The sequence below is a fragment of the Setaria viridis genome, chromosome 3 (genome assembly GCF_005286985.2).
Source record: "Setaria viridis chromosome 3, Setaria_viridis_v4.0, whole genome shotgun sequence".
NCBI lineage: Eukaryota > Viridiplantae > Streptophyta > Magnoliopsida > Poales > Poaceae > Setaria > Setaria viridis.
This window is the reverse complement of record NC_048265.2, coordinates 17,756,685-17,779,241: the sequence shown is the minus strand read 5'-3', so window position 1 is coordinate 17,779,241 and position 22,557 is coordinate 17,756,685. Positions and strand designations below refer to the sequence as shown.

At 46.7% G+C, this 22,557-nt stretch overlaps 2 protein-coding genes and 1 pseudogene across 3 annotated transcripts; 1 reads left to right on the top strand and 2 right to left on the bottom strand.

Moving 5' to 3' along the window:
- The first annotated feature begins 4,226 nt into the window (after nucleotides 1-4,226).
- LOC117848016 (uncharacterized) lies at nucleotides 4,227-5,497 on the top strand (annotated as a pseudogene).
- Nucleotides 5,498-8,156: 2,659 nt separating this feature from the next.
- On the bottom strand, nucleotides 8,157-10,079 carry LOC117847222 (DIBOA-glucoside dioxygenase BX6). 2 transcript variants are annotated; one of them, XM_034728390.2, is made up of 3 exons: nucleotides 9,918-10,079; nucleotides 8,780-9,684; nucleotides 8,157-8,674 (listed from the first exon to the last, which is right to left on the bottom strand). In XM_034728390.2, exons 2-3 carry the CDS (start codon nucleotides 9,641-9,643, stop codon nucleotides 8,390-8,392), a joined length of 1,149 nt encoding a protein of 382 aa, XP_034584281.1. In that variant the 5' UTR covers nucleotides 9,644-9,684; nucleotides 9,918-10,079; the 3' UTR covers nucleotides 8,157-8,389. The 2 variants fall into 2 exon arrangements, with proteins under 2 accessions (XP_034584281.1, XP_034584282.1); XM_034728391.2 differs by lacking the exon at nucleotides 9,918-10,079 and adding an exon at nucleotides 9,763-9,911.
- An 8,337-nt stretch (nucleotides 10,080-18,416) lies between these two features.
- LOC117850150 (protein LEAD-SENSITIVE 1) lies at nucleotides 18,417-20,949 on the bottom strand. The gene is made up of 3 exons (XM_034731955.2): nucleotides 20,790-20,949; nucleotides 20,589-20,662; nucleotides 18,417-19,356 (listed from the first exon to the last, which is right to left on the bottom strand). The coding sequence occupies exons 1-3, from the start codon at nucleotides 20,807-20,809 to the stop codon at nucleotides 18,632-18,634; spliced, it is 819 nt and encodes a 272-aa protein (XP_034587846.1). The 5' UTR covers nucleotides 20,810-20,949; the 3' UTR covers nucleotides 18,417-18,631.
- Between the last annotated feature and the right edge of the window lie 1,608 nt (nucleotides 20,950-22,557).

Genomic DNA, 22,557 nt, shown 5'->3' with positions numbered 1-22,557 from the left:
AATTCCCGCTTTTCCTGTCGATGTCTCATATATGCGAAACCAGATTTTAGCCCCTTGGTCCTGAAAGGAATCGAAGCTCGTAGGTGCAATGAGGCCAGAATCACAAACTATGGCTCAATGAGGCCATGTTGGCTACATGTGCAAAAGTGGAGGAATCGTTTTCTCCAGGTTTCTGAAACCAACACACATGCATGCAGTCCAATGGTTCAGTAGCGATTCTTCCAATGTTAACGCCCCATCAGCTGGCTAGCTTGCTCGTTGGTCCGTTGGGATCTGGATCTATTATTTGTTCTTCCTTGCTTAAATTAGTGTTGCGCACTGCTGCACATGCAGAAATTTTGCTGATTTATGCATAAACATGTATCGTTTGCTGCATTTCACACCGTCATGTTTCAGCACTTGGAGAAGACTAGAAGCTGCAGGTACCAGTACTTACTTGGATGGCACAGTATCATGACATATAAGTATAACCGACGACATGTTGGCAACAATGATTTGATGTGGGTTATATATGTGAACCTAACAAGACCCCCGAGCCGCTAATAATTTGCGTGCTTGACTTATTTGTTCTCCGCCGCATTCGCAAGCACGGGAACATCAATCGTGACGTGAAATGCAGGATGTATGTATGCATGCATGCATGTACGTACGTACGTATGTACGTATAAGACAATAAGATCCAGATACGTACCAGCGTACATTCGGCAAATCATGACAACAGCTTGTCACATCGGAACATGAACAGTTCTGCGTCAGGACAGAATCGTTGAAACATCAATTTTGTACTCATGGCCTGCCTACACTTCTCTTTCATGTTTGTGAGGTTTTTGTTGCATGACAATTATTTTTACTCATACTTGTTTCATCCGAAATACTTCTACCTGACATTACAGCTTTATTGGATTGAGTTTTTTTAAATGAAACACTATGGCAAAGATCCTAACAAACCTACAAGTACAATTATCTGAAAACCTCCACGAGGCAAGTATATATATATATATATATATATATATATCACCGAATAAAATTTTTAGTTTTTAGCGGGGATAAAATTATAATATGAACTAACAACAATAGAAAAGGAGGCAACCGGAATGATTTAAATCATCAGCAAAATGAACCATAAGCAAATTGTGGTACTTTAGATAGTGACAAGATATTCTGCATTAACCTATAGTAGTGGTAATGAAAAGCATTGCTATGTATCTCCAGGATATTGTAAGTGTTTTGTCTTAGCATGTAGTGATGGCATATACAAAAGTTAAAATATGTACTAGTTACATTATCTGCAGGCTCTTGATAGTGTTTCCTCGCAAAAAAGGCTCTTGTTAGTATTTGTACGATCGCAATGTAGCTTAAATCAAGTTTTTCTGGTGAGAGAATGCAGCTTCAATTAAGTTTTTTTTTGGGAGAGAATGCAGCTTTTATACATTTAACAACAGTCCTTTTCAAACAGGAGCAGAAAGAGGAACCTTTGCCGCAACATGGACAATTTTTTTTTGGAGAGAATGCAGCTTTTATACATCTAACAACAGTCCTTTTCAAACAGGAACAGGGAGAGGCACCCTTGCCGGTTGCCGCAACAGTCCCCAAGTAAACAGCAGGCCCACACATGGTGAACAGTCCAACTCCAGGGCCATCTCTGTTACATCAATCCCAATCGTGGTCGCGGCAAACGGATCGGCGTCTGGACCGGGCCCACGTTACCTCGGCTCCTTGATGCCGACTCGTCCCGTCCCGGCTCCCGGGGGCGTGGACGAGGGTCGGGTCACCATGGTGTGGCCAGATCCCAATCCAACTTCGAACGATGTGCATGTGTGGAGCTGATGATTCTGTGGCGAATTTGACGCGTACCACGTACTAGCAGTGTAGAGCAACGAACTTACTTGTGTTAGTTGTGGACATACGTGCATGCATCAGCGCGGAGCAAGAGAACACCATAGCCTTGAGGTCGAAAACGTCCCGTGCACAGCCGGGTCAACACCGCCCGGCGGTCGTTGGCTTGCCCGAACTGCGCAGCGGTTGAACGGTCGTCCATGGCCGACGTAGTCACGTAGGTAGCCAGCGCCTGCCCATGTGATTCCGTTGCCACCGGTCGCTCTCCCGGAGTTAATATCCCCGCGGGCGGGCGCTCATCATTCCCACCATCCGGATCGGAGAGGAGGAGCCCGGCCACCCCGGCCCGTCGCCGTAGCGTGCCGTCGCTGTCGCCGACCGGTGGGTCGATCGAGACCCGTCGCGTCTCCACCTGCCGGGCGCGGGGAGGGGGGGACAAACAAGGCTCGCCCCGGCCGTTCGCGAGTCATCACAAAGAGGTCGCGCGCGCGGCGATGGCATGGGCCGCCGTGCCGTGCGGCGGGGCGGCGGTACGTAGGAGCGAGCCAGCTAGGACACGGGCGGGCGCGCCAACAGCGCGCCGTGCTGGGCTATTGATTGGCCGCCCCCGCGCGCACGGAGGCAGGCAGGACGAGGCTGCTGCGTCGGCGTGTGGACGACCGGTCGAGATCGGCTGATTTGTGTTGTGCTGCGGCTCGGTGCCGGCCGGCCGTGTGGCGTGGCGGGCGCAGCGCAGCTGGTGGTATTTGACGCGCGCGCGGCGCGGGGGGCCGGTCCTGGTGCGCGCTTCGGTGGTTTTGCTGGTTTGTTTGTTTGACGGATGCGCCGTGCTGCGAGCACGCACCTGTGCAGCAGGTTGGCGTATTGGCATGTCCTGCGCGTGAGAGGGTGAGCGAGCTAGACCCTGCACACTGCACTGCACCTGCTTGCTTGGTGGGTGGCGCTGGGTCCGGCCGTGCATTATCGGCCTGCAGCATCGCATGATTGGTCGATCTTGGAAACTTTTATTCAGTGTCCGATACTACGTGAACAACAGAATACCCATCATCTTGGCATACATACATTTGCGTTGGCTGATCAACATATGAACACGACCTTGGTACGCGACTGTGTGGACATCCATGAACACGCAGAGTGCCCTGTATGGCTGTTTGTACCCATTCCGAGTTCATGGACGCCCTCAGCGTCGTTTTGCCCAGATCGGGCACGCATCTGTAGGTGTGGCCGATCCAATGCAATGACTGACGCGGGCTGCCGGGTTATAAAAGCGTTGCGTCCCGATGCGTGAACGTGTGGGGTGCATCATCATAGACACGCATCACGCCACAAGTTGGCACGCCGGAACGAACAACGCAACGCTTGACGACGCCGACGAACCACCCACCGATACGAGAACGTACGTCGTCGTCGGCGATCCCGAGGATCGGAGAATCTGCTTCCCGAGCTCGTCCCGGGTCCCCGTACCTCACGTGTAAGGCCGCCACATGAGGAGCCTGGACCACACGACGACGACGATGACGTACGGCCTCCTAGTCTGCTATATACTGCACCTGGCTGCCGAGTTCATGCCGGCCGCGGCCGGCGAGCGATCGAGCGACGACAGCGCGCGCCCAGCGTTCACCTTGTGTCCATGGCGCCGAGTGCTTCGTTTTCGGAGTACAGCCTTACATGAACAGCGCCAAATCCAGCAATCGCGCAAACACAGCTCTAGCTTTGTACTGTGTCCATGATCTGCATATATATATACATATATATATATATATATATATATATATATATATATATATATATATATATATATATATATATATATATATATATATATAGACACACACACACGTATTGTGTACATCTAGTAGAGTGTTTGGCTTCCTCCAAAGTCGTGCGAGACATGCATTAAACCCTAGCGAAGTTGCGATCGTGACCTGATGCCGGTCGATCTTAGCGCTCTCCTCGCTAATTTAAACCTCCAGCTCAGCTGCTCAGGCGCTCTTTTAACCTGAAAGTTTTTCTCTACATTCCCATCAATGGCCATGGGACGCACTGTTCTCGCATGGCTGTTAGCGTCACGCCGTCATGGCGCCATTACGCGACACCATCAGCATCGCTGTAGCCGTTAAAGGGACTGCACAGACACTGGTTGTTGGGGCTGGTACCTTTTGATTTGCCAGTTTTCCGTTTCACCGCACAGGGACTCACTCTCACTCATGTCGATCTGCAAGCCACAGCCACACAGAGCTTGGACGCATCCGTGGCGATAGGCAGCACAGACTCGCCGCTCGCGCATGCACATGTACCACCGTGCCACCAACCGGAGAAAGAAATGAAGGAAACCACTCGTCGTCCTGTTGCCCTCTCCCCCACATATATATACGGCCCCATCCACACTCGATCTCCTCTGGCAGATGAAGCTGCTAGCTCTCTCCTCATCATCGCGCCTTCTTGAGAGCTCCGAGATCCTCCCACCGTATGCACCACCGCGACATCGTCGTCGTTACGCGGATGTTGTCTCCTCACTACGACAACGTGCTGCCGCCCTACGCAGCGGGGCGGCGGGCGGCGGCGCTGCTCGACCACCGGCGGTACCGGCCGAACGTGGAGGTGGCGCCCAACTGCCCGCGCTGCGACTCGCCCAACACCAAGTTCTGCTACTACAACAACTACAGCCTCAGCCAGCCCAGGTACTTCTGCAAGGGCTGCCGCCGCTACTGGACCAAGGGCGGCTCCCTCCGCAACGTGCCTGTCGGCGGTGGTTGCCGGAAGAACCGCCGGGGAAAGCCGGTGCGGGCCATGCCGGTCGACGCGGCCGCGACCGGTACTGCTGGTGGCGCGACGGCGCCGTACTACCAGCGGTCGTCGTCGTTCCCCGGCACGCTGCGGCCGGACCTGCTCCTGGAAGGCATGGTCGGCAGCCCGGCCGGCCTGTGCCAGCCGATGGAAGCCGCCGCCGACAAGCCGGCCGTGGTTGAGGGGTCCACGATCGACTTGGCGTTGTTGTACGCCAAGTTCTTGAACCATCAGCCGCCGCCGGCGGTCGAGCCGTGCGCCATCCTGCCGGAATCGCTCGACGCCTTGAGAGGGTCGTCAAGTGACATGAGCCCCGACGTCCCGCCACCGCCGGATCACCATCCCTTCACGAGGCAAGACGCGTTCGGCGAGCTCTCCACGCCGGCGAGCGCGGATCCCGGAGCGGCCGCGCCGCAGTGCCCCGACGCGCGCACGGAGGTGCTTGCGGAGCTCGGCTTCAGCGTGGACCAGAGCTGCTACGACTCGCTGGGGTTGTCGACAGACGATGGCGATCTGATCCTGCCGTCGACGTGGCAACCGGAGGCCAAGTACGAGCCGTTCGATCCGCTGCCCGAGGACGCCATGAGCCTCCACGGCGGCATCTCCGGCGGTGACGACGTGTGGAGCAGTGCGTTGGCATGTCAAGGACTGGAAGCCGCTCTCTGCAGGCCGTAATTTTAACCCGTCTTTTATTTGTTACCATGCTTGAGATTGTTTTATGCATTGTTGTTTCTCTTTTCAGGTTTTGATCATGTTCAGAAGTAATTTATAGAGATCATATATATACATGTCCAGATGATGTATATTAAGGGGAAAAGGGGTATACATGTGAGATAGAAAGAATTGTAATAAAAAAATGATACTTTGTTTGGTACTCCTGTTTAACAGATCATTTCTCCCCTTTCCAACTACTTCCTCGGAACAGAAATACAAGTCTATCTAGGGCTATCCTAAGTAAAATATTTTTACATTTAACCATAAGCATTAAAAAAGTAGATTAACACACCATTGGCATTATTAGATTTGTTACAAAATTACGTAACCAGCTTGTTCGCTTCAGTTTATCAGCCGACTTATCAGCCATCGAACAGTATTTTTCTCTTACAACAAATCAGCTGTTTCTGGCTTTTCAGCCGGCTTATAAGTCCAGCAGAACAGGCTAATGTATAACCCTTTCTATTTTATATAGTATATTTTTTACAGATATTGCTAAAGGCTGATCGTGAAAACCATTTCAATGTTCTAATGGACTTATATTTCCAATTGAAGGAATCGGTATATTGTCAAATGTTCTTCTTTGATTACTTCATCTGTTCAAATGTCATTCTCTTTGTACCTAAAAATATGTAAAGATAGCGAGATCAACATAATTCTTATTCTTGCATGCGCAAATAAAAGCAGAGGCTTGTGCTTTCAACGCACACGTTCCCATTTTACTAACTTGCTTTATTAGCATAGGTGCCCGTGTGACATGCATGCGGTGATAATAAAAATTTAGAAAATAGTATTTAAATATTTCATAGTTAAAAAATCAGTAAACCAATGACTTTTTAGGATTAAATAACTTTTGAAAATATTCTTGATCCACAATTTCATTTGTAATCGGTTAGAATAATTATTAAGGTATGTTGTAATGTAGGTATGTTCACAACTCCCTCGTGCATTCTACAAAGAAACATAAAGTATACAATTTGATGCAAATAATGTATTCTCAAGCTAAATTAAGTAAAAATAATTTTTTTTGGTTCCAGCTTTCTTTAGACCTTTTGACTCAGGTTGAATTTTACATGAAGGCATATGCGATTATTATAACACCCCTATGTTTGGAACCCTTAATCAAATGTCATTAAGGAAAATAAATTGAATGATGATCTTGAAAGAGAGATCAAATGATTTTTTGTCAACTCAATTGAAAAAGGTCAAATTTGGTCAAAAATTCAAATAAAAGATTCAAATTTGAAAAAAATGGGAAAAAATTTAAATAAAGAATTTGGAGAGTGAATAACATGATGGAATCAAGTTTGGAACCAAGAATGACATCAGAAATGTCTCAAATCCAGGGTCAAAGGTGTTGAACAAGGTCAAGTCTATCAAATTCAGAAGAAGAAAAATCCAAGTCTGAAAACTGAACCAAGTGACCAACTTTGAGCTAAATTTCTGAGAGATTTTACATTTATACTTTGGATACTTTTGGAAAAAAAGTGAGATTGGATATCTAGTGGTCAGTATGGGTGAGTTATTGAGCAGAGAATCAAATTATATCGTATTTTAATTGAGCTCAAAGTTTGCAAGTTCAAACTGTTTTGAACCCTTAGCTGACGAAACTGACTCGAGCAAGCCATTAAACACTGAATGGCAGTGTTTTGCCTGAACATCGGAGCTACAAATTGAGAGACTGGTTGATCTTTTGGCCATAGAGCGAAACTAGAAGATGAAGCTCTATGATTAAGCTACAACTTTGGTTTAAGGAATCAAATGAGTTTGGATTCGAAATGGGGAGTATTTTGGAAGTGAAAATGGCGGATTTGGAAGAAGAGAGGGATGTGCAAAGAAACGCAGCGCTGCCACGTAGCTGTTTGCCGCCGATGAGGACGTCGGTTTCGTCCGTGCCACACACGCAAGCGAGCCGCAAGGACAACTCCGTGCATGCAAGAGGTGGCGCGGTCAAGGAGGGTAAAAATTTGAATAAATACCGATCCGTCGGTTGGATTTATCTCTTCCTCCTCCCGCCACATCATTTTAACCACCCCAGGGTCGCCGGCGAAGCTTGCCGTCGTCCGGCCATCATCCGTCGATTCCCTCGTCCCACATCTTCGCCTTGAAGTCCCCTACAACCTCCACTAGCTCTTGTGCAGCTCTGATCACCACAAAGCTCTCCCACCATCATCTTCCTCAACCCCCGTCCGCCGACCTTGTTTTTGCCAAGCCATCACCTGTGAGCATCACCTTGCCATAGTTTTAAGCATCGTCTGAGGGTTTTGTTGTATCACGCGTGAGTCCTAGAAGCTCTAGGAGCTGCTTGTTGCGCTGGAGCGTGGTCAGGTTGGTCGGAGCGCCAGTGCCACCGTGCGCGTGCCTCAGTCACGCCATAGTCGAGAGCTCTGCTCTGGCTGTGGAGAGCCCTGGTTCTGGAGCGCGTCGTGCTTTTTGAGTCGAGGCGAAGCTTCTAGTGTGGCTTGTTTGCGTCGGGCCGCCATCGTTTAGCCGGACGCCGCCACGAACCCTATCGCCGCCCTGCTCCGCCGCCGCTATCGTCGTTCGTCGTCGTGCAGTGTCAAAACCAGGGAAACACCACTACCATTCGATGCGCGAGCGCAGGGTGAGTCTAGTCGTTGTGGTCTCGTCGTCAGAGACCTCGCCGGCAGCGAGATATCGCCGTTACCCGCGCCAGTACCCTCGGTCAAGGCCGGGATATTGTGTGCTGACCGGGCCCGCTCGTGAGTAAGTGAGAAGGGTTAGGATCGTTTAGAAGTCTTCACCGAAGGCCTATGGACCTATTATATCACAACACAAAAAAAAATGAACGAGATAGATTATCAAATTGTAAACCTTTTTTTTTGACGCAAGTGGTAAACAGTGACATAGTATAAACTATTATGCACACAAGGTTCACCGAGGATACTAGCATAATATTTTACTACTACTACTTCATAACTGGAATCATGTTCCCCATGTTGGGTTCCTTGCTTATTTAGTGGACCCTTTTTTTTTTATTCGCAAAGCAACTCCAAATTTCATTTGAGAAGCAGTGACCGCAGCATTGGATCTACACGGTAGGAGTCGGTTGCAGCAGCAGAAAGTGGTCCAGCGTGTGGCGACCATCCAAGCCTTTCTTGAGGAAGTGCGCGAGGTACTCGTGAATGGTGATGCTCCTGTAAAGCGGTGGATCGCTGCCATCCGACGACGTGAGTTCTTCGATGGGGCCATACACCCTCGTGGACCTTATCACGTCCGTGCTGCAGAACGCCGCCACCGAAACCCTCGGTGTGTCCCTACTCTTGTTCGCCAAAACCCGATGCTCCACGCTCCTGAACTTGCCGTTGCTAACAAGCTGCATGCGTTCGACAACGAGAGCAAATAAGAATGGAAGGAGTAAACAACTTATAGGGAAATTAACTGAGAGATGAAAAGAGATGAAGTGTGATCGAGAGGATGCCTGAAGAAGGTCACCGATGTTGATGACGAGCGCGCCCGGCAAGGGAGGCACTTCCAGCCAACCCCGGCGACCGTCCCCTCGATCAACGAGGACCTGGAGGCCGCCCATGTCGTCCTGGACGAGCACGGTGAGGAAAGACGCGTCGGTGTGCCTGGTGCTGCCGAGCGTGAGGTCCGGCTCCGGGCACGGCGGGTAGTAGTTGCTCGCCACGCCGAGGCCCTCCACGCAGCCCATCTCCCTCAGGTGATCGCGGGCGAGGCCGAGGGACTCCGACAGGAGCTCCAGCAGCCGCTCGGCCAGCGCCCGCACCGCGTCGCCGAACTCCACCATCACGTGCCTGACGGCCTCGGGCAGCTCCTCCGGCCGCGGCGGCTCCGGCGCGAGGTCGCAGAAGAGGGTGTCGCGCCAGTTGGCGGCCGGCGCCTGGAACAGGTCGAAGTTGGAGCTGAACCTCACCTTGCGGGCGTTGCCCCGGAAGTAGTAGGGCCTCTTCGCCTCCGCGGGCGCCTCGTTGAACCGCCGCACCGCGGCCAGCGTCTCGGCCAGGAGCCCACCGGCCACGCCGTGGTTGACCACCTGGAAGAACCCCACGGTCTCCGCCGCCGCCTTCACCCCGCGCACCAGATCGTCCCGCCGCGCGCACGACAGGTCGATGACCGGGATGGTCGTCCTGGCCACGTTGCTGTCGCCGGACGCCTGCTGCAGCACCGGGAGGGGGTCCGGCGCGTGGTGGAAGATGGCGGGGACGGCCGTGACGCCAGCGTCCACGAGGCCCTTCACGCCGGCCTTGGTGTCGTCGAACGCGTGCAGCTCGCGCTGGCGGTCGTAGCCTCCCACGCCGGCGGCGGCTCTCGTGGCGGACATGATCTATCGAATGATCGGCGCTGCTTCGATCTCGCTGCTCTCTGCGACAAATCAACACAGGTTAATTAAACTCGTTTGTACTACTAGATTTTCCACGTGAAAATTCGTGTGTTCCAGACATGTCCACTGCAACTGTCGCCATTAACATATCTCAAACTGCACACAAGCAAAACGCCGAAGCTAGCTACTTGTACGACTATCGGCTTCGCCGGCGTGAAGTGGCTCAGGGTCATGCCCCGAGGAAGGAAGAGTGAGAGGAGATACAGGTTCTTACCCTGTTGCTATAGGTGAAGATGCGATGCACACGAAGAAGAAATGTTGATCTGGTTCCGCCAAATGAGATGTATGGCGAGCTGATGATATATCCCAGTCGTGGTCTCCGTATGGTCCCGTCCACTAGGCCGCATGAGGAAATTTTGGCCCAAAGGCCTTTCGTCGCGACTGTACCTACTGTTTCGTATATAAACATCGTCTTCAGTCTTTATCAAAAAAAAAAACATCGTCTTCAGTCTTCACTCGGAGGTAAAACGTCCTTCCTACTCTATCTCGATCGTACATTGCCACATAGCCGTCCTTTTTATATTTCCCAAAACAAGAAACGTGGCCCATTTGAGCTTTTCTTTTTTAATAATAATAATGACAGGATAACTATCCTCGCTTGATAGTCGATGTCACAAGATGCGTAAGAAGAGGAGAGTATCACGGCACGGGTGCAACACATGTTGAATTACAGGGGCACTAAACACTGGTGGAGCATCTGAAGCCACATCAAAAGCCAGTTGAGTTATATAAGATTGGACCGTCAATGCTACTCCCTCTATTCTTTTATATGTATGATGTTAATTAATTTAATTTTGGACTAACCAATGTGTTACATTAAATATAGATAGTGTAATATCGAGGAATATCTTCCCGTCTATCCTTTTATCTTTCGAAAAATATTTGGCGGTAAAACAATTGAGATACATGAAAATTTATTGACAGACAAAGGTAGTTTTGCTACTTTCCCATAAAACAAAAGTAAAACACCCATTGTGAAGTTGTGTAGGAAGAAAATCAGATCGCACACGCAAGCTAAAAACATCAATTTCAAGCATTGAAGGGCAAGAAGAAAATCAGATCGCACACGCAAGCTAAAAACATCAATTTCAAGCATTGAAGGGCAAGATAGGAAAATAAGAAAACATAAATATAGAGAGTGTTAGTATAAATGAATTGTCAATCTTGCCCCATCAACTTAAACTTTTCGGTTGGATTGGTCGGTACATACAACTCAATATGGTATCACGGTCAAATGCCTCGAGTTTAAATCCTGACGGCCATGCTTAAATAAAAATAACTACAACCCACTCTAATTTCCATGTACGCGGTCTAAGGGATCCATACACAATGATTGCCGGTTGAAATTTTGCCAATTTCACTATTAACTACCTAGTGGCGACAACAATACTATTCACACCGGATTTTGGATGATGTTTCAGTAAATTTCAGAATAAGGAAAAATAATGGATTCACATTGCATGGCGAAGGAAATACAGCATGATCATGTCGGGTTCCGATACGAGGCGTGCGTACAAGGAAGTTCAACATGTTCCGGCCAGAAGGAGTCCGTGATGTCTACATGAAGGAAGCAATGGTATATAGAGCAAATCACATAAGATTTTCATTATCTGAAGTGATTAGCAAAGTGGCCAGAATATTGTATTATTTCTTTTGGGTCTTGCATGTGATAATTTATTATTATACGTAGGAAGGATATGGAATGATAATTAAGGTAACTGAATTAAGTTAGTCATATTCGGTTTAAGTCTAGAGTCTTACCTTGTACGAAAAGTCCACCGCACCCTATAAATATAAAGGGTCGTGACTCATTGTAAATCATCCAACGATCAATAAACAAACATATTTACCTTTACGCATCTATTTTTCAGCTTCACGCCATTGCCTTAGGAGTAGGAGTAATGTAGCTTCTCGACGAGTTCCTTCTAGCAAGCTGGGCTGCATCGACCTCGATCTCCGGCAAGCTACAAGTTTCATCACCAGGTGTTCTAATCTTTAACTATCGGGTGCATCGCTGTAGTTTCATCTAATTTCATCTACCAGCTATCGAGTATCTTATATCTTTGACTTATGGCACATCGCTTCTATCTCGATCTACGGTATTCACCAGTTATCCTGCCTTGATTAAGCTTGCATCGGCTGATATTTATCTGTTCTATCGTCTTGCCATTCAGTTTGCTTTAATTAGCTATAAATTGGTTCATCATATAGATAGATTGCTTAATAGCCTGTTGCATCTTAATCTTGGCTACCCTTCGAGTGCTGTTGGAATCAAGTTCCATTGTGATTAGATTCATCGGCTGGCGGGGTTTAGATTGACGCTCTGCTGAGTGTTTCTAGGCTACAACTACCGGGCGCATCGCTGTGGTTTCACCTAGAAATATTGGTGGTGACGTTAGTTTAGATCTCATCGGTTTTGCAGCTCTAGCTACGGTGGAGCAAGAACTTGACGACGCTCCATTTCCTATCGGCTTACTAGCCGATGGTTATTGCTAAATTATGTTAAATCGGTTGGATATCCGATGAACCATTCACGCTCATCAAGATATCAGAATAGGCTTCATAGCCGATATATTTATTCATCATTTTTTATTTTGCTACATCATTATTACTGCTGGTGCCAAGATCACATCGACCTGATCTGCCGGTTGCCTCGGACTTCAAGAGGATCATCTTCTCCTTGTAAGTTGAATGGTCAAACTGACTGGCACGCCCGCGCACACCATGCGTGCTGATCTACATGACCTGCGTCGGAGTAAAGCGGATCTCCCAGGCCTTTCGTGTGTTAGTACGTGAAGGTCGCCTCCTAATTTTTGCGTCAACACACTTTTTGGTGTCCACAAATACAATGATTAAAAAATAGAAAATTCAAATTTAAATAAGGTAATGGTCAGAGCATGCCTCGGTAAACGAGATCTTCTGTTACGTTTTTCTCCAAGTAACCTCCTGAGAGGATAAAAATGATCGAGTGCTTCCATATGTTACTATTACTAACTTGTGTAGAGCATCTCCAGCATATCTCCATCCCACAGTCGAACTACCATATTATGAGAGTTAATGAAAAAATAGTGTTCCACCATGCTCCTTTTCCCTTTCTCTTTTTCCAATAATTATTGGGACAAACCAATATAGTTACGACTCTTTTCCCTGTAATATAGTTGTGACTCTTTTTCCAATAATTTACCCTAACTCTCCATAAATAAAGGAATAGTTGTGGCTCTCCCAATATAGTAGTTGGATTGGGAGGAGATTATTGGGAGACCGTAAAAGCAACTCTCCCAATAATAATGAAAGGGATATTGAGATATCCCGTTAACTAGTTATTAGAAAATATTTATTGAGGGACTAACGGAGATACTCTTGGACCATACATACAGCCAAGTTTGGTTTGCGGTTACATAAAAATTTAAACCAGCAGCTCACATATTGACGCACATGATACCCAGGTAGATATATAAAGCCACGCAAATGTCTGTTGTCATACATGCGGTTTGCACCAGAATGAAGTGCCTCATGCAACAACGCGGTAGTCTCCTCGTGTGGAAAGGCATTAAGCTTCCGAACAAAGTGAAACTGACGGCTGAAACAGACCTTTCTCACGTTGTTGCATGAGGGTAAAAATGACCTTTTTCATCTGCTTCCAAGTAACTCACTAAAAGGATAAAAATGACTGAGTAGTTCCTAATGTTACTGTTACTAACTTCTTAGAGCATCTCTGGCAGATCCTATTTCCCAATCCAACTCACATGCTGGAAGCCTTAAAAAAATAACTATAGGGACAAAAGTATAATTCACCTTGACTCTATCTAAATAAAGGAGTTGCGACTCTCCCAATATTGTGGTTGGATTGGGATGAGATTATTGGGAGACTGCAAAAGCAACTATCCCAATAATAATGAAAATGATATTGAGATATCATATTAACTAGTTATTGAGAAATAGTTATTAGGGGACTGCTGTAGATGCTCCCCATACAGCCAAATTGGGTTTGCGATTACGTAAAAATTTAAATCAGCAGCTCACGTATTGACGCGCATGATACCCATGTAGATATATAAAGCCACGCAAATCTCCGTTGTCATACTGGCTGTCTACACCAGAATGAAGTACCTCATGCAACAACGCAATAGTGTCCTTGTGAGGAAAGCATTAATCTTCCGAACAAGTGAAACTGACGGCTGAAACAGACCTTTCTCACGTTGTTGCATGAACGCAATTCGTTTTGAAAATAGTTAAATTTGGATTAAGGAAATACACGCAAAACAGTCTTTTGTTTTATCTCGATACACCACCGGACAGACCACTCGTCCAGATACTGCCGGGTGGAAAGCTCATTTCAACAGAGATTCAGCAGATTTTGGAACACAATAAACGAACAAATCGTGCATTTAGCAGTAGTAGTCAAGCAGATGGACTGATGTACTCCCTCCGTTCCAAATTGTAGGCCGTTTTGACTTTTCTAAGTGCATAGTTTTTACTATGCACTTAGAGGTAGCGTAAAAGCAGAGGGGGTTATAGTAGGTGATATTGAATTAAAAACATATATCACAAACTATTATAAAGGGCTCTTGAACCACCAGATGAAAACAATTTTACTCTTGGTGGAAAACAATAATTAGGATATACCTGAGGTGACTAATGAGGAGAATAAATTCCTCATAGCTCCATTTACAGAGAAAGAGGTAAAAGAGGCAGTGTTCCAAATGGAACATAATAAAGCTCTTGATGGTTTCTCAGCAGAATTTTATCAAGTGTTCTGGGATATCATAAAAGCGGACCTTTTAGCCCTTTTCAAGGATTTTTTTAAGAGCACCTCCCTCTATACAACCTCAATTTTGGAGTCATTACCCTGCTTCCAAAGATAAAGGAAGCGACAAAAATACAACAATATAGGTCTATTTGCCTGCTAAATGTAAGCTTCAAAATTTTCACCAAGGTTGCTACAAATAGACTCATGCGGGTAGCTAACAAGGTGGTTCGACCTTCCTAGACGGCGTTTATACCAGGTCGAAACATCATGGAAGGAGTAGTGATATTGTACGAAATTATCCATGAATTAAATACTAAAAATCTTAATGGGGGTAATTATCAAAATTGACTTTGAGAAAGCCTACGATAAGGTAAAATGGTCATTTCTCCATCAATGGTGTGCATGGGTTGAAAGGTAAAATGGTCATTTCTCCATCAATGGTGTGCATGGGTTGAAAGATTTGTTACGGGAGGAAGTGTAGGCATCAAAATTAATGATGATATTGGGCACTACTTCCAAACAAATAAAGGGCTCCGGCAAGGAGATCCCATGTCACCTATACTTTTCAATATAGTGGCAGATATGCTCTCTATTTTGATTAAAAGAGCAAAGAATGATAATCAAATCAAAGGGGCCATTCCTCACCTTGTGGAAGATGGGTTGTCTATTTTGCAATATGCAGATGATACAATCTTGTTCATGGACCATGATTTGGAGCAAGCTAAAAATATGAAATTATTGCTCTCTGTCTTTGAACAGTTATCAAGACTTAAATAAACTTCCACAAAAGTGAGATTATGAACAAGAGTATACTAGTTTGTTTGGCTGCAGCCTAGGGTCATATCCCTTCCGATACTTAGGCATCCCGATGCATCACCGTAAACTCTGTGATGCGGATTGGAGCACTATCGAGGAAAGATTCAAGCGTAAATTAAGCACTTGGAAGACCAAACACCTATCCTATGGGGGTAGACTGGTTTTATTGAATTCATTTCTAAGTAGCCTTCCCATGTTCATGATGTCTTTCTTTGAAATCCCAAAAGGTATCCTTAAAAGATTGGATTTCTATAGGTCCAGGTTCTTTTGGCAAGGCAACAATGATAAACGGAAATATCATCTAGCAAAGTGGGATATTTTATGTTGTCCCAAAGATCAAGGGGGTCTCGGAATAACATATCTCTGGATTAAAAATAAATGCCTTCTCAGTAAATGGTTATTTAAACTACTCAATGAAGAAGGTACCTGGCAAACCCTACTCAGAAATAAATATCTGAGCTCAAAGTGTTTTTCTCAGGTTCAAATTAAACCTGAAAACTCACGCTTTTGGAAGGGTTTATTAAAGGTCAGGGAGATTTTCTGACACGTGGGACCTTCTTCACAAATCAGATTTTGGGAGGACACTTGAGTGGGCTCCAAACCACTTGGAGGGCAATTTACTAGCCTGTATAATATAGCCAATTATCCTCATACAACAGTAGCAAATGTTATGAATCAAAGACCACTGAATATTTCTTTTTAAAGAGTATTAGTTGGGGATAAATTGATTGCTTGGTACAACCTAATAGCTAAAATTGCTAACTATCAGCTTTCGCAAGGCAGAGATATTTTCGTCTAGGACCTACATCGACATGGATGTTTTTCAGTTCGGTCTATGTATGAGTATTTGATAAACCAAGGTGTGCTGTTCAATAATAATTCATATGTAAGCTAAAGATTCCTCTAAAGATAAAGATTTTCCTTAGGTACCAGTAACAAGGTGTCATTTTAACAAAGGATAATTTAAGTAAGAGGAACTAGGTTGGGAGTCATAAGTGTTGTTTATGTGATTGTAATGAAACAATCAAACATCTCTTTTTTAATTGTCAACAAACATTTGGAGAGTTGTTCAGATAGCTACTGGGTTAACCCCACCTAGATCAATAAGACATATGCTTGAAAATTGGTTAACAGGCATTGCAGAAAAAGATAAAACTTTAATCTTTGTGAGGGTGGCAGCTCTTACGTGGGCTATTTGGTGTATACATAACGATCTGGTGTTTGAGAAAAAACGTTTCATTTATGCATGTTATTTTCAGGGGAGCATATTGGCTGCACTTTTGGTCCCTATTGTAGCATGAGGACACAAGGGAGACCATCTGTTCGGCGAGCAAAGCACTAGAGATCGTCGCTTTGGATATATTCGCCAAGAATGGATGGAGAAGCAATAATAGACTATGCTTTTGAATTTTTCATACTCTATGTGTACTCATTTTCCTATTTTTGTGTTTAGCTTTTAAGTGATGATATAACAACTTGATTGTGTGTAGTTGCAGAGACCGGAACTATTTCCTTTATTAAGAAATATCTATATGCATATGTACGAACTTAGAAACTTACAATTTGGAACGAAGTACGTCTCTCCAGATGCCACAGCAACAATACTGCATTTTTTTAAGCAGCAAGTGTGGCCTCAGCCGGGGCTTTCTGCCGCCGGCCGGAGCCACGGGCTGAGCGATGTTCTCCACCCCACGGATATTGCAGACTTGCGGTATTGCCGCTGCCCAGTCCGGCCGCCAGGTCCTCCATTTCCACATTCACAATGTCAGTACACTATACACCTGATGGCTATCCAACCATCCCGTCTCGGCCACCGCCTTTCCCCCGTGGACCAGCTCCTCCCACCGCGCTCAGGACAGGTCGATGACCGGCGGCGATGGTCGCGACCACGTTACCGTGCCACCATGGGCACCACTGCCGCAGGGGGACGGAGCCACGGAGGGAGTCCAGCGGATGGTGGAAAGATGGCGGAGACGGCCGTGGCGCCCGCGTCCGCAAGGCCCTTCACGACTTGGTGTCGTCGAACGCCTGCAGCTCTCGCTGCCTCGCTGGCGGTTGTAGTCGCCCGCGGCGCCGGTGGCGGCTCCCGTGGCGGACCGATCGACGGTGCCTCAGTCACTTTCCTGTCTGCGCGTGACAAGTCCATTAGGAGGTCAGCAATTCCCAACTGCTTACTGGATTTTCGTAACGCGTCCTTGCCCCTTCTCTCAGGGTGTTTGGAAGACGGGATCCAATCACATCGGATGTTCCGATACTAATTAGCAGTATTAAACATATGCTAATTACAAAAGTAATTGCACAACCTCTAGGCTAAATCGCGAGACGAATCTATTAAACCTAATTAGTCCATGATTTGATAATGTGGTGCTACAGTAACCATTCGCTAATGATGGATTAATTAGGCTTAATAGATTCGTCTCACGATTTAGCTTAGGGATTCTGCTATTAGTTTTATAATTAGCTCATGTTTAGTCCTCCTAATTAGCATCCGAACATCTGATGTGATAAGGCTAAATTAAGTTTAGCTCCTGGTATCCAAACGCCTCCTCAGTCGCACGTTACTAGTCACCCATACGAGCTTTCTATTTTTTTGCAAAAAAGATGACAAGGACACACTGCTCTCGTTGTGTCAAAGTCATTGAGAAAAGTTGCATACCCACCTTATCGTACAACTGTACAATGAACACGTATCTCAAGTATATGCAAACATGCTTGTGCTTGTTCGTTTGGCTGCAGGAGCCGATGTATTGGGCCATTCGAGGCGGTCGAGGGATGCTCGCACACAAGCACTGAAGCACATAACCGAGGCTACAAGACGATTCAATTGGCCATGATCCAGGAAACGCTAGAACCACTGCTCCAATCTCTACTATAATACTCTACTGTACTAATAGCAGCCAAATTTTAACTGTGGCTAAATAAAAATATTGTATCGGCAGCTCAGGCATCTGTTGACGCAAAGTGTCAACAATACTTATCAACAAATAAAGGTTGTTGTCGTGCACAAACTTCAGCTATCAGAATGAAGCCCCTTCGGTAGTCCGGTCCTGCTTGTGAGAAAAATCTAAATTCACTGGCGGCAGAAAGGTACCCCTCTCAAGCTGCGTCATGGTATAAACAAAGTTTCCTTAGAACTCAAGTTCGATATTACGAACAAGACACAACATTTTTTTTAATCTTGATGCACAACACTGGGCAAGTGATACACGATAGACTCATACAGACATTGCCGGATGGAAACCTCACTTCAACAGAGTTTCAGCACATTTGAACACAAAGAACAAACAACTCATACACTTGGCAGTAATGAAGGTCTCGACTGATGTAAATCTTCCAGATATTACAACAGCAGTGCTGCATTTTTAAGCTGCGATTGTGGCTGCTGCCGGGCTTTCTGCAGGAACCACCAGCTGGGCGATGTTCTCCACCGCACGGATCCTGCCGCTCGCCAGTCCCGCAGTCAGGTCCTCGACTTCCACTTTCACCACATCGCGGCGGTTGCCAATGTCGGCTGCGTACCTGCTGGCACAGTACACCCCGACGGCCATCACTGCCATTCCGTAGATGTTTGTGGTGACCAGGCGGAACGGGGTTGAGATTACTGCAGCGAGAGGTCCACCAATAATGGAGATGGCCTGCCCGCTCTGCCCAACAACACCCCGCTCCGCCACAAGGAGGCCAGTCTTGCAGTATATTGCAAAGTCTTCGCAGTTGCTCTTGAACAGATTGTAGCACCTGAAACCGTTGCTCAGCAAGTACTTGGCACGGCGGATCACCGCCTCATCAGGGTCAGAGGGAGCAAGCGTGCACGTCCCTCCTCGCGCTTTGGCAAGGAAGAGAGCTGGGTTGACCGCATACTCAAAACGGTAGAGGGCACCCCCACCCAGGAAGCAGTTCAGACAAGAGGATACTACGCCATTTGTCTCCGTGCTGCTGTCATTGCCTTCGTTGGTGCATACCGGACATGGCGTGTCGCTTCGTTTCGGTGCAGAACTCACAAGAATAATATCAATGACAGTTCCTGTTCCAACCTCCTGGTCCCTTCCTCTTGTGAAATGGATCACCTTATCATCACCCACATATATTCCTGTGAGAAAAGTATGGTTACCTCTGCAATATTTTACTGTGAATGGAACCTCAAACAAAACAGGATTGTATGCATTGAAAGTTTGACAAATTCCTCAATGCGTCAATGATAGGTTGGGTTCAGTTTCAGATCCACGTTTCAGTGACACAATGAGTGGCATATAACAGATAATATGAACATTTGATTTTCCCAACAAAATACCCAGATCATTTCCTACAGAGTTACCGCAAGATTGTTACTATTGCAAGATACATAATCTGCTGTAGAAATTTCATTTTGCCAAGTCACGCATCTCAAATGGCGGTCAATTAAACCCAATAAAATTTATGCATTGGACAAAGCACTCAAAAGTAGTTTGATTCCCGCAGGTCAGGTCGTGGTTGTTCCTTTAGTTTGTGGAGCTTACTTTTCTATTTAGCTAAGGGCCGTGTGGTCCTTGTTGTTTCTTTTTCCTTGAATGTAATCAGATCATTTATTCTGCCTTAATATAATAAAGGGCAGCTCTCCTGCAGCTTTGAGGGGGAAAAGTAATCTAATTGCCTATGCATTTTGATGAAGGAATTGAATGATTTGCTCATGCAGTCACACTAATCAAAGTGTCTCATAAGTTACTAACCATCTATTCCACTCGACTCTTAGGGCCTGAGAGTAACAGCAAAGAGAAATTTTAGGAAATGGTAAATAAAAACAAGAAGAGAAAAAAGAAAGAAAGGCAAATAACCACAGCCAGCTTAGGCCCCCTTTGGAAGGAAAGAACTTCCATAGGATTTTCTCTATTTTCTTTTGTCCAACATACTACTATTAAGCTTGGACTTCGAATTTTGGAGGACAGTATAACAAACCCTGGACGGTATGTAGAAATCATCTATGCTGATTTGATGCACAAGCCAACGATCTGTGATTATGCTCATCAAACGGTTTTGGTGTGCAAGATATTTAGCGAATGAGTATCAGCCCCGAGCAGCTACCTCATTCCGAACAACATTTTCAAGCACAATCAGTTCAAATGAATCCGCGGCTAACCCAAAATACCCAACATCGGTAATGAGGTATAAACACATCAACTAATTTAGTCGTTATCTAACAGCATGAGACATAAAGACCGATGCATAATATTCAAGTCACCCATTTCGCAAATCTATGAGCCCAAAACCTAGCCAAATCAATCCGATCGAATCATCCAATCACAAAGTTTGAACACAACGGAGTGAGCAATAGACGAATTCCCGCACCGTGATGCGCGTAGACCCAGGCGGCCCTCCACGAGTAGATGTGATCCCCCGCCTTGAGGCTCTCCTTCCCAATCCTATTCCAACAGGAGGAAAAAAATCTCAAAAAAGGGGGAAAATAACCGCGCACTGCAGAGATCAAACTGACCAATACGGATGAATCTAGGAACAGAAAACAGAGAAGGATGGAGTCTGAGGGATAACCTGTTGGAGAGGAGACCCATGGAGACGGGGAGCCTGGCGCGGCCGGTGGGCCGATTTGGGACGGCGAGCGGAGGCGGCGTAGAGGGAGAGAGAACAAGGGGAGAAATGAGAGGGACGGAACGGAAGCGAAGGGGTGGCTTGCGCTTTTGAGTAAAGGACAAAAAGGGGAAAGCGGTCGGCCGTAGGATGCACGAGACGCTGATCTCACGCGTGCGTGACACCCGTAACTGCTGTTGGCCGGCTCAAGCAAGTATCCTGGTGGAGTTTCTGCTTTGAGAAGAGAACAGTATTTTTGTTGTCCGGAATCCTTCATATCTCTTGTCAATTGTCATGTGTGGATTGGCTTGAGAACTGACCGTGCATAAAAAATTGGGAGTTAGCTACAAATCTTTCACCGCTTTGAATAATGGTTTTTGCAAACTTGTCACAAGAAAATTGTAGAGATAATTTTTAGCACTCCCATTCGAGTGGTATCCTAACAAAAGCAATGTTTGAGCCAAACAGGATGATCCGCACTGACAATGATTATCTTGCTCGTTGACTACGGAACATGCCGAAGACTTAACGGCGAAGTTTATCTGATTGATTGATGGTCGCTAGTCGCTACTCGCTGCCTCGTCGGTCGGGGTCAGCAGCACAAGCGCTGTCGGCAGGCACGGCCCGCGGCGAAAACGCGTTTCGTTCGAGTGTTTTTGGAACTGATGATGACGAGCAAACAACTCCGTCGCATAACCTGCTGCAACGAATTCTTTGGTTTGATGTGCGTCACGGCGGCACGGGCAATCGAGGAGCACGACGCCCACATAGCAATGTGGTAGTGACTGCACGAACAGCGCAAGCAGCGATTCAGCGAAATAGACGTGCCCGGATCGCGCTGCCATCTCAAGTGATTCTCATATCGTAGCGGATTCACATCCAACAACAGATTCACACATCCAACAACGGATTCACTGAAAACACCAGGACTGAAGATAGACCGACTACCTCAGATTGACTCTGGAATATGATTGTTGCAAAAGCTAGGTGGCGTAGAAAGGGCAGCAAGCGTATGGAGTCCAGGTAGAATCTGATGCCAATGCGATGTGACGGAGGAAGACGTTGGCCACCAGCCAAATAAGATCCTGTTTGGATCCAGAGACTATTTTTTAGCCAGCTAAGCTTTGACTAGCTAAAGTTCAGCTGAGGTATTTGGATTCACCAGCTAATTTTCTTCCTCTTTCACCCACACAATCCCGTTTAATGTCATGCAGCTCCGCACACACTTCGAATCCTTAGCTGCTCAAGCTCAAGTGGAGCGTGCACCAAACTACTCGTACCAATTACCACGCTCATGCCCTCGTTGAGAAGCAGGAAAGCTAGGAATTTTTTATTTTTAACCTATTTTTAAAGAAAATTTTTAAAATAACTTGTCCGGAAGATTATTCGCGCCGGGTGACCCTTTTGCCCGCACCAGACCGCTGGCTCGGCAGGAAGCCTATGCCGCGCCACATGCACTAGCGTGGCGAATGCTGCCACGCTGGCGCGGCGCGGCAGGCGGGTCAGCGCCGGGCCAGCTAGGCGCTGATGTGGTAGCGCCAGCTCGCCTGGCGCGGCAGCTCCAGTCCTCCACACGTGCGCCGGCTTCTTCCTTCCTCCCTCCTCTCTTCCTCCTCCTCCACGCCGCCGGCCACCGCCCCACCCCCAAATCCCCCAAATCTCCGGCGATTGGCTTGGGGAAAGTTGTGGAAATTCATCCCTGCGTCGTGTGGAAGGTATCCTCCTACTTTTT

Bases quoted from the DNA above. Each gene is read 5' to 3' on its own strand.
- LOC117847222 (XM_034728390.2), bottom strand. From the start codon at position 9,643: ATGTCCGCCACGAGAGCCGCCGCCGGCGTGGGAGGCTACGACCGCCAG. The intron at 8,675-8,779 runs GCATCCTCTCGA...GAACGCATGCAG, and splicing joins ACATCGGTGACCTTCTTCAG to CTTGTTAGCAACGGCAAGTT.
- LOC117850150 (XM_034731955.2), bottom strand. From the start codon at position 20,809: ATGGGTCTCCTCTCCAACAG. The intron at 20,663-20,789 runs GTTATCCCTCAG...CTGTTGGAATAG, and splicing joins ATGGGTCTCCTCTCCAACAG to GATTGGGAAGGAGAGCCTCA. The intron at 19,357-20,588 runs GTGCGGGAATTC...CTTTTCTCACAG, and splicing joins CTGGGTCTACGCGCATCACG to GAATATATGTGGGTGATGAT.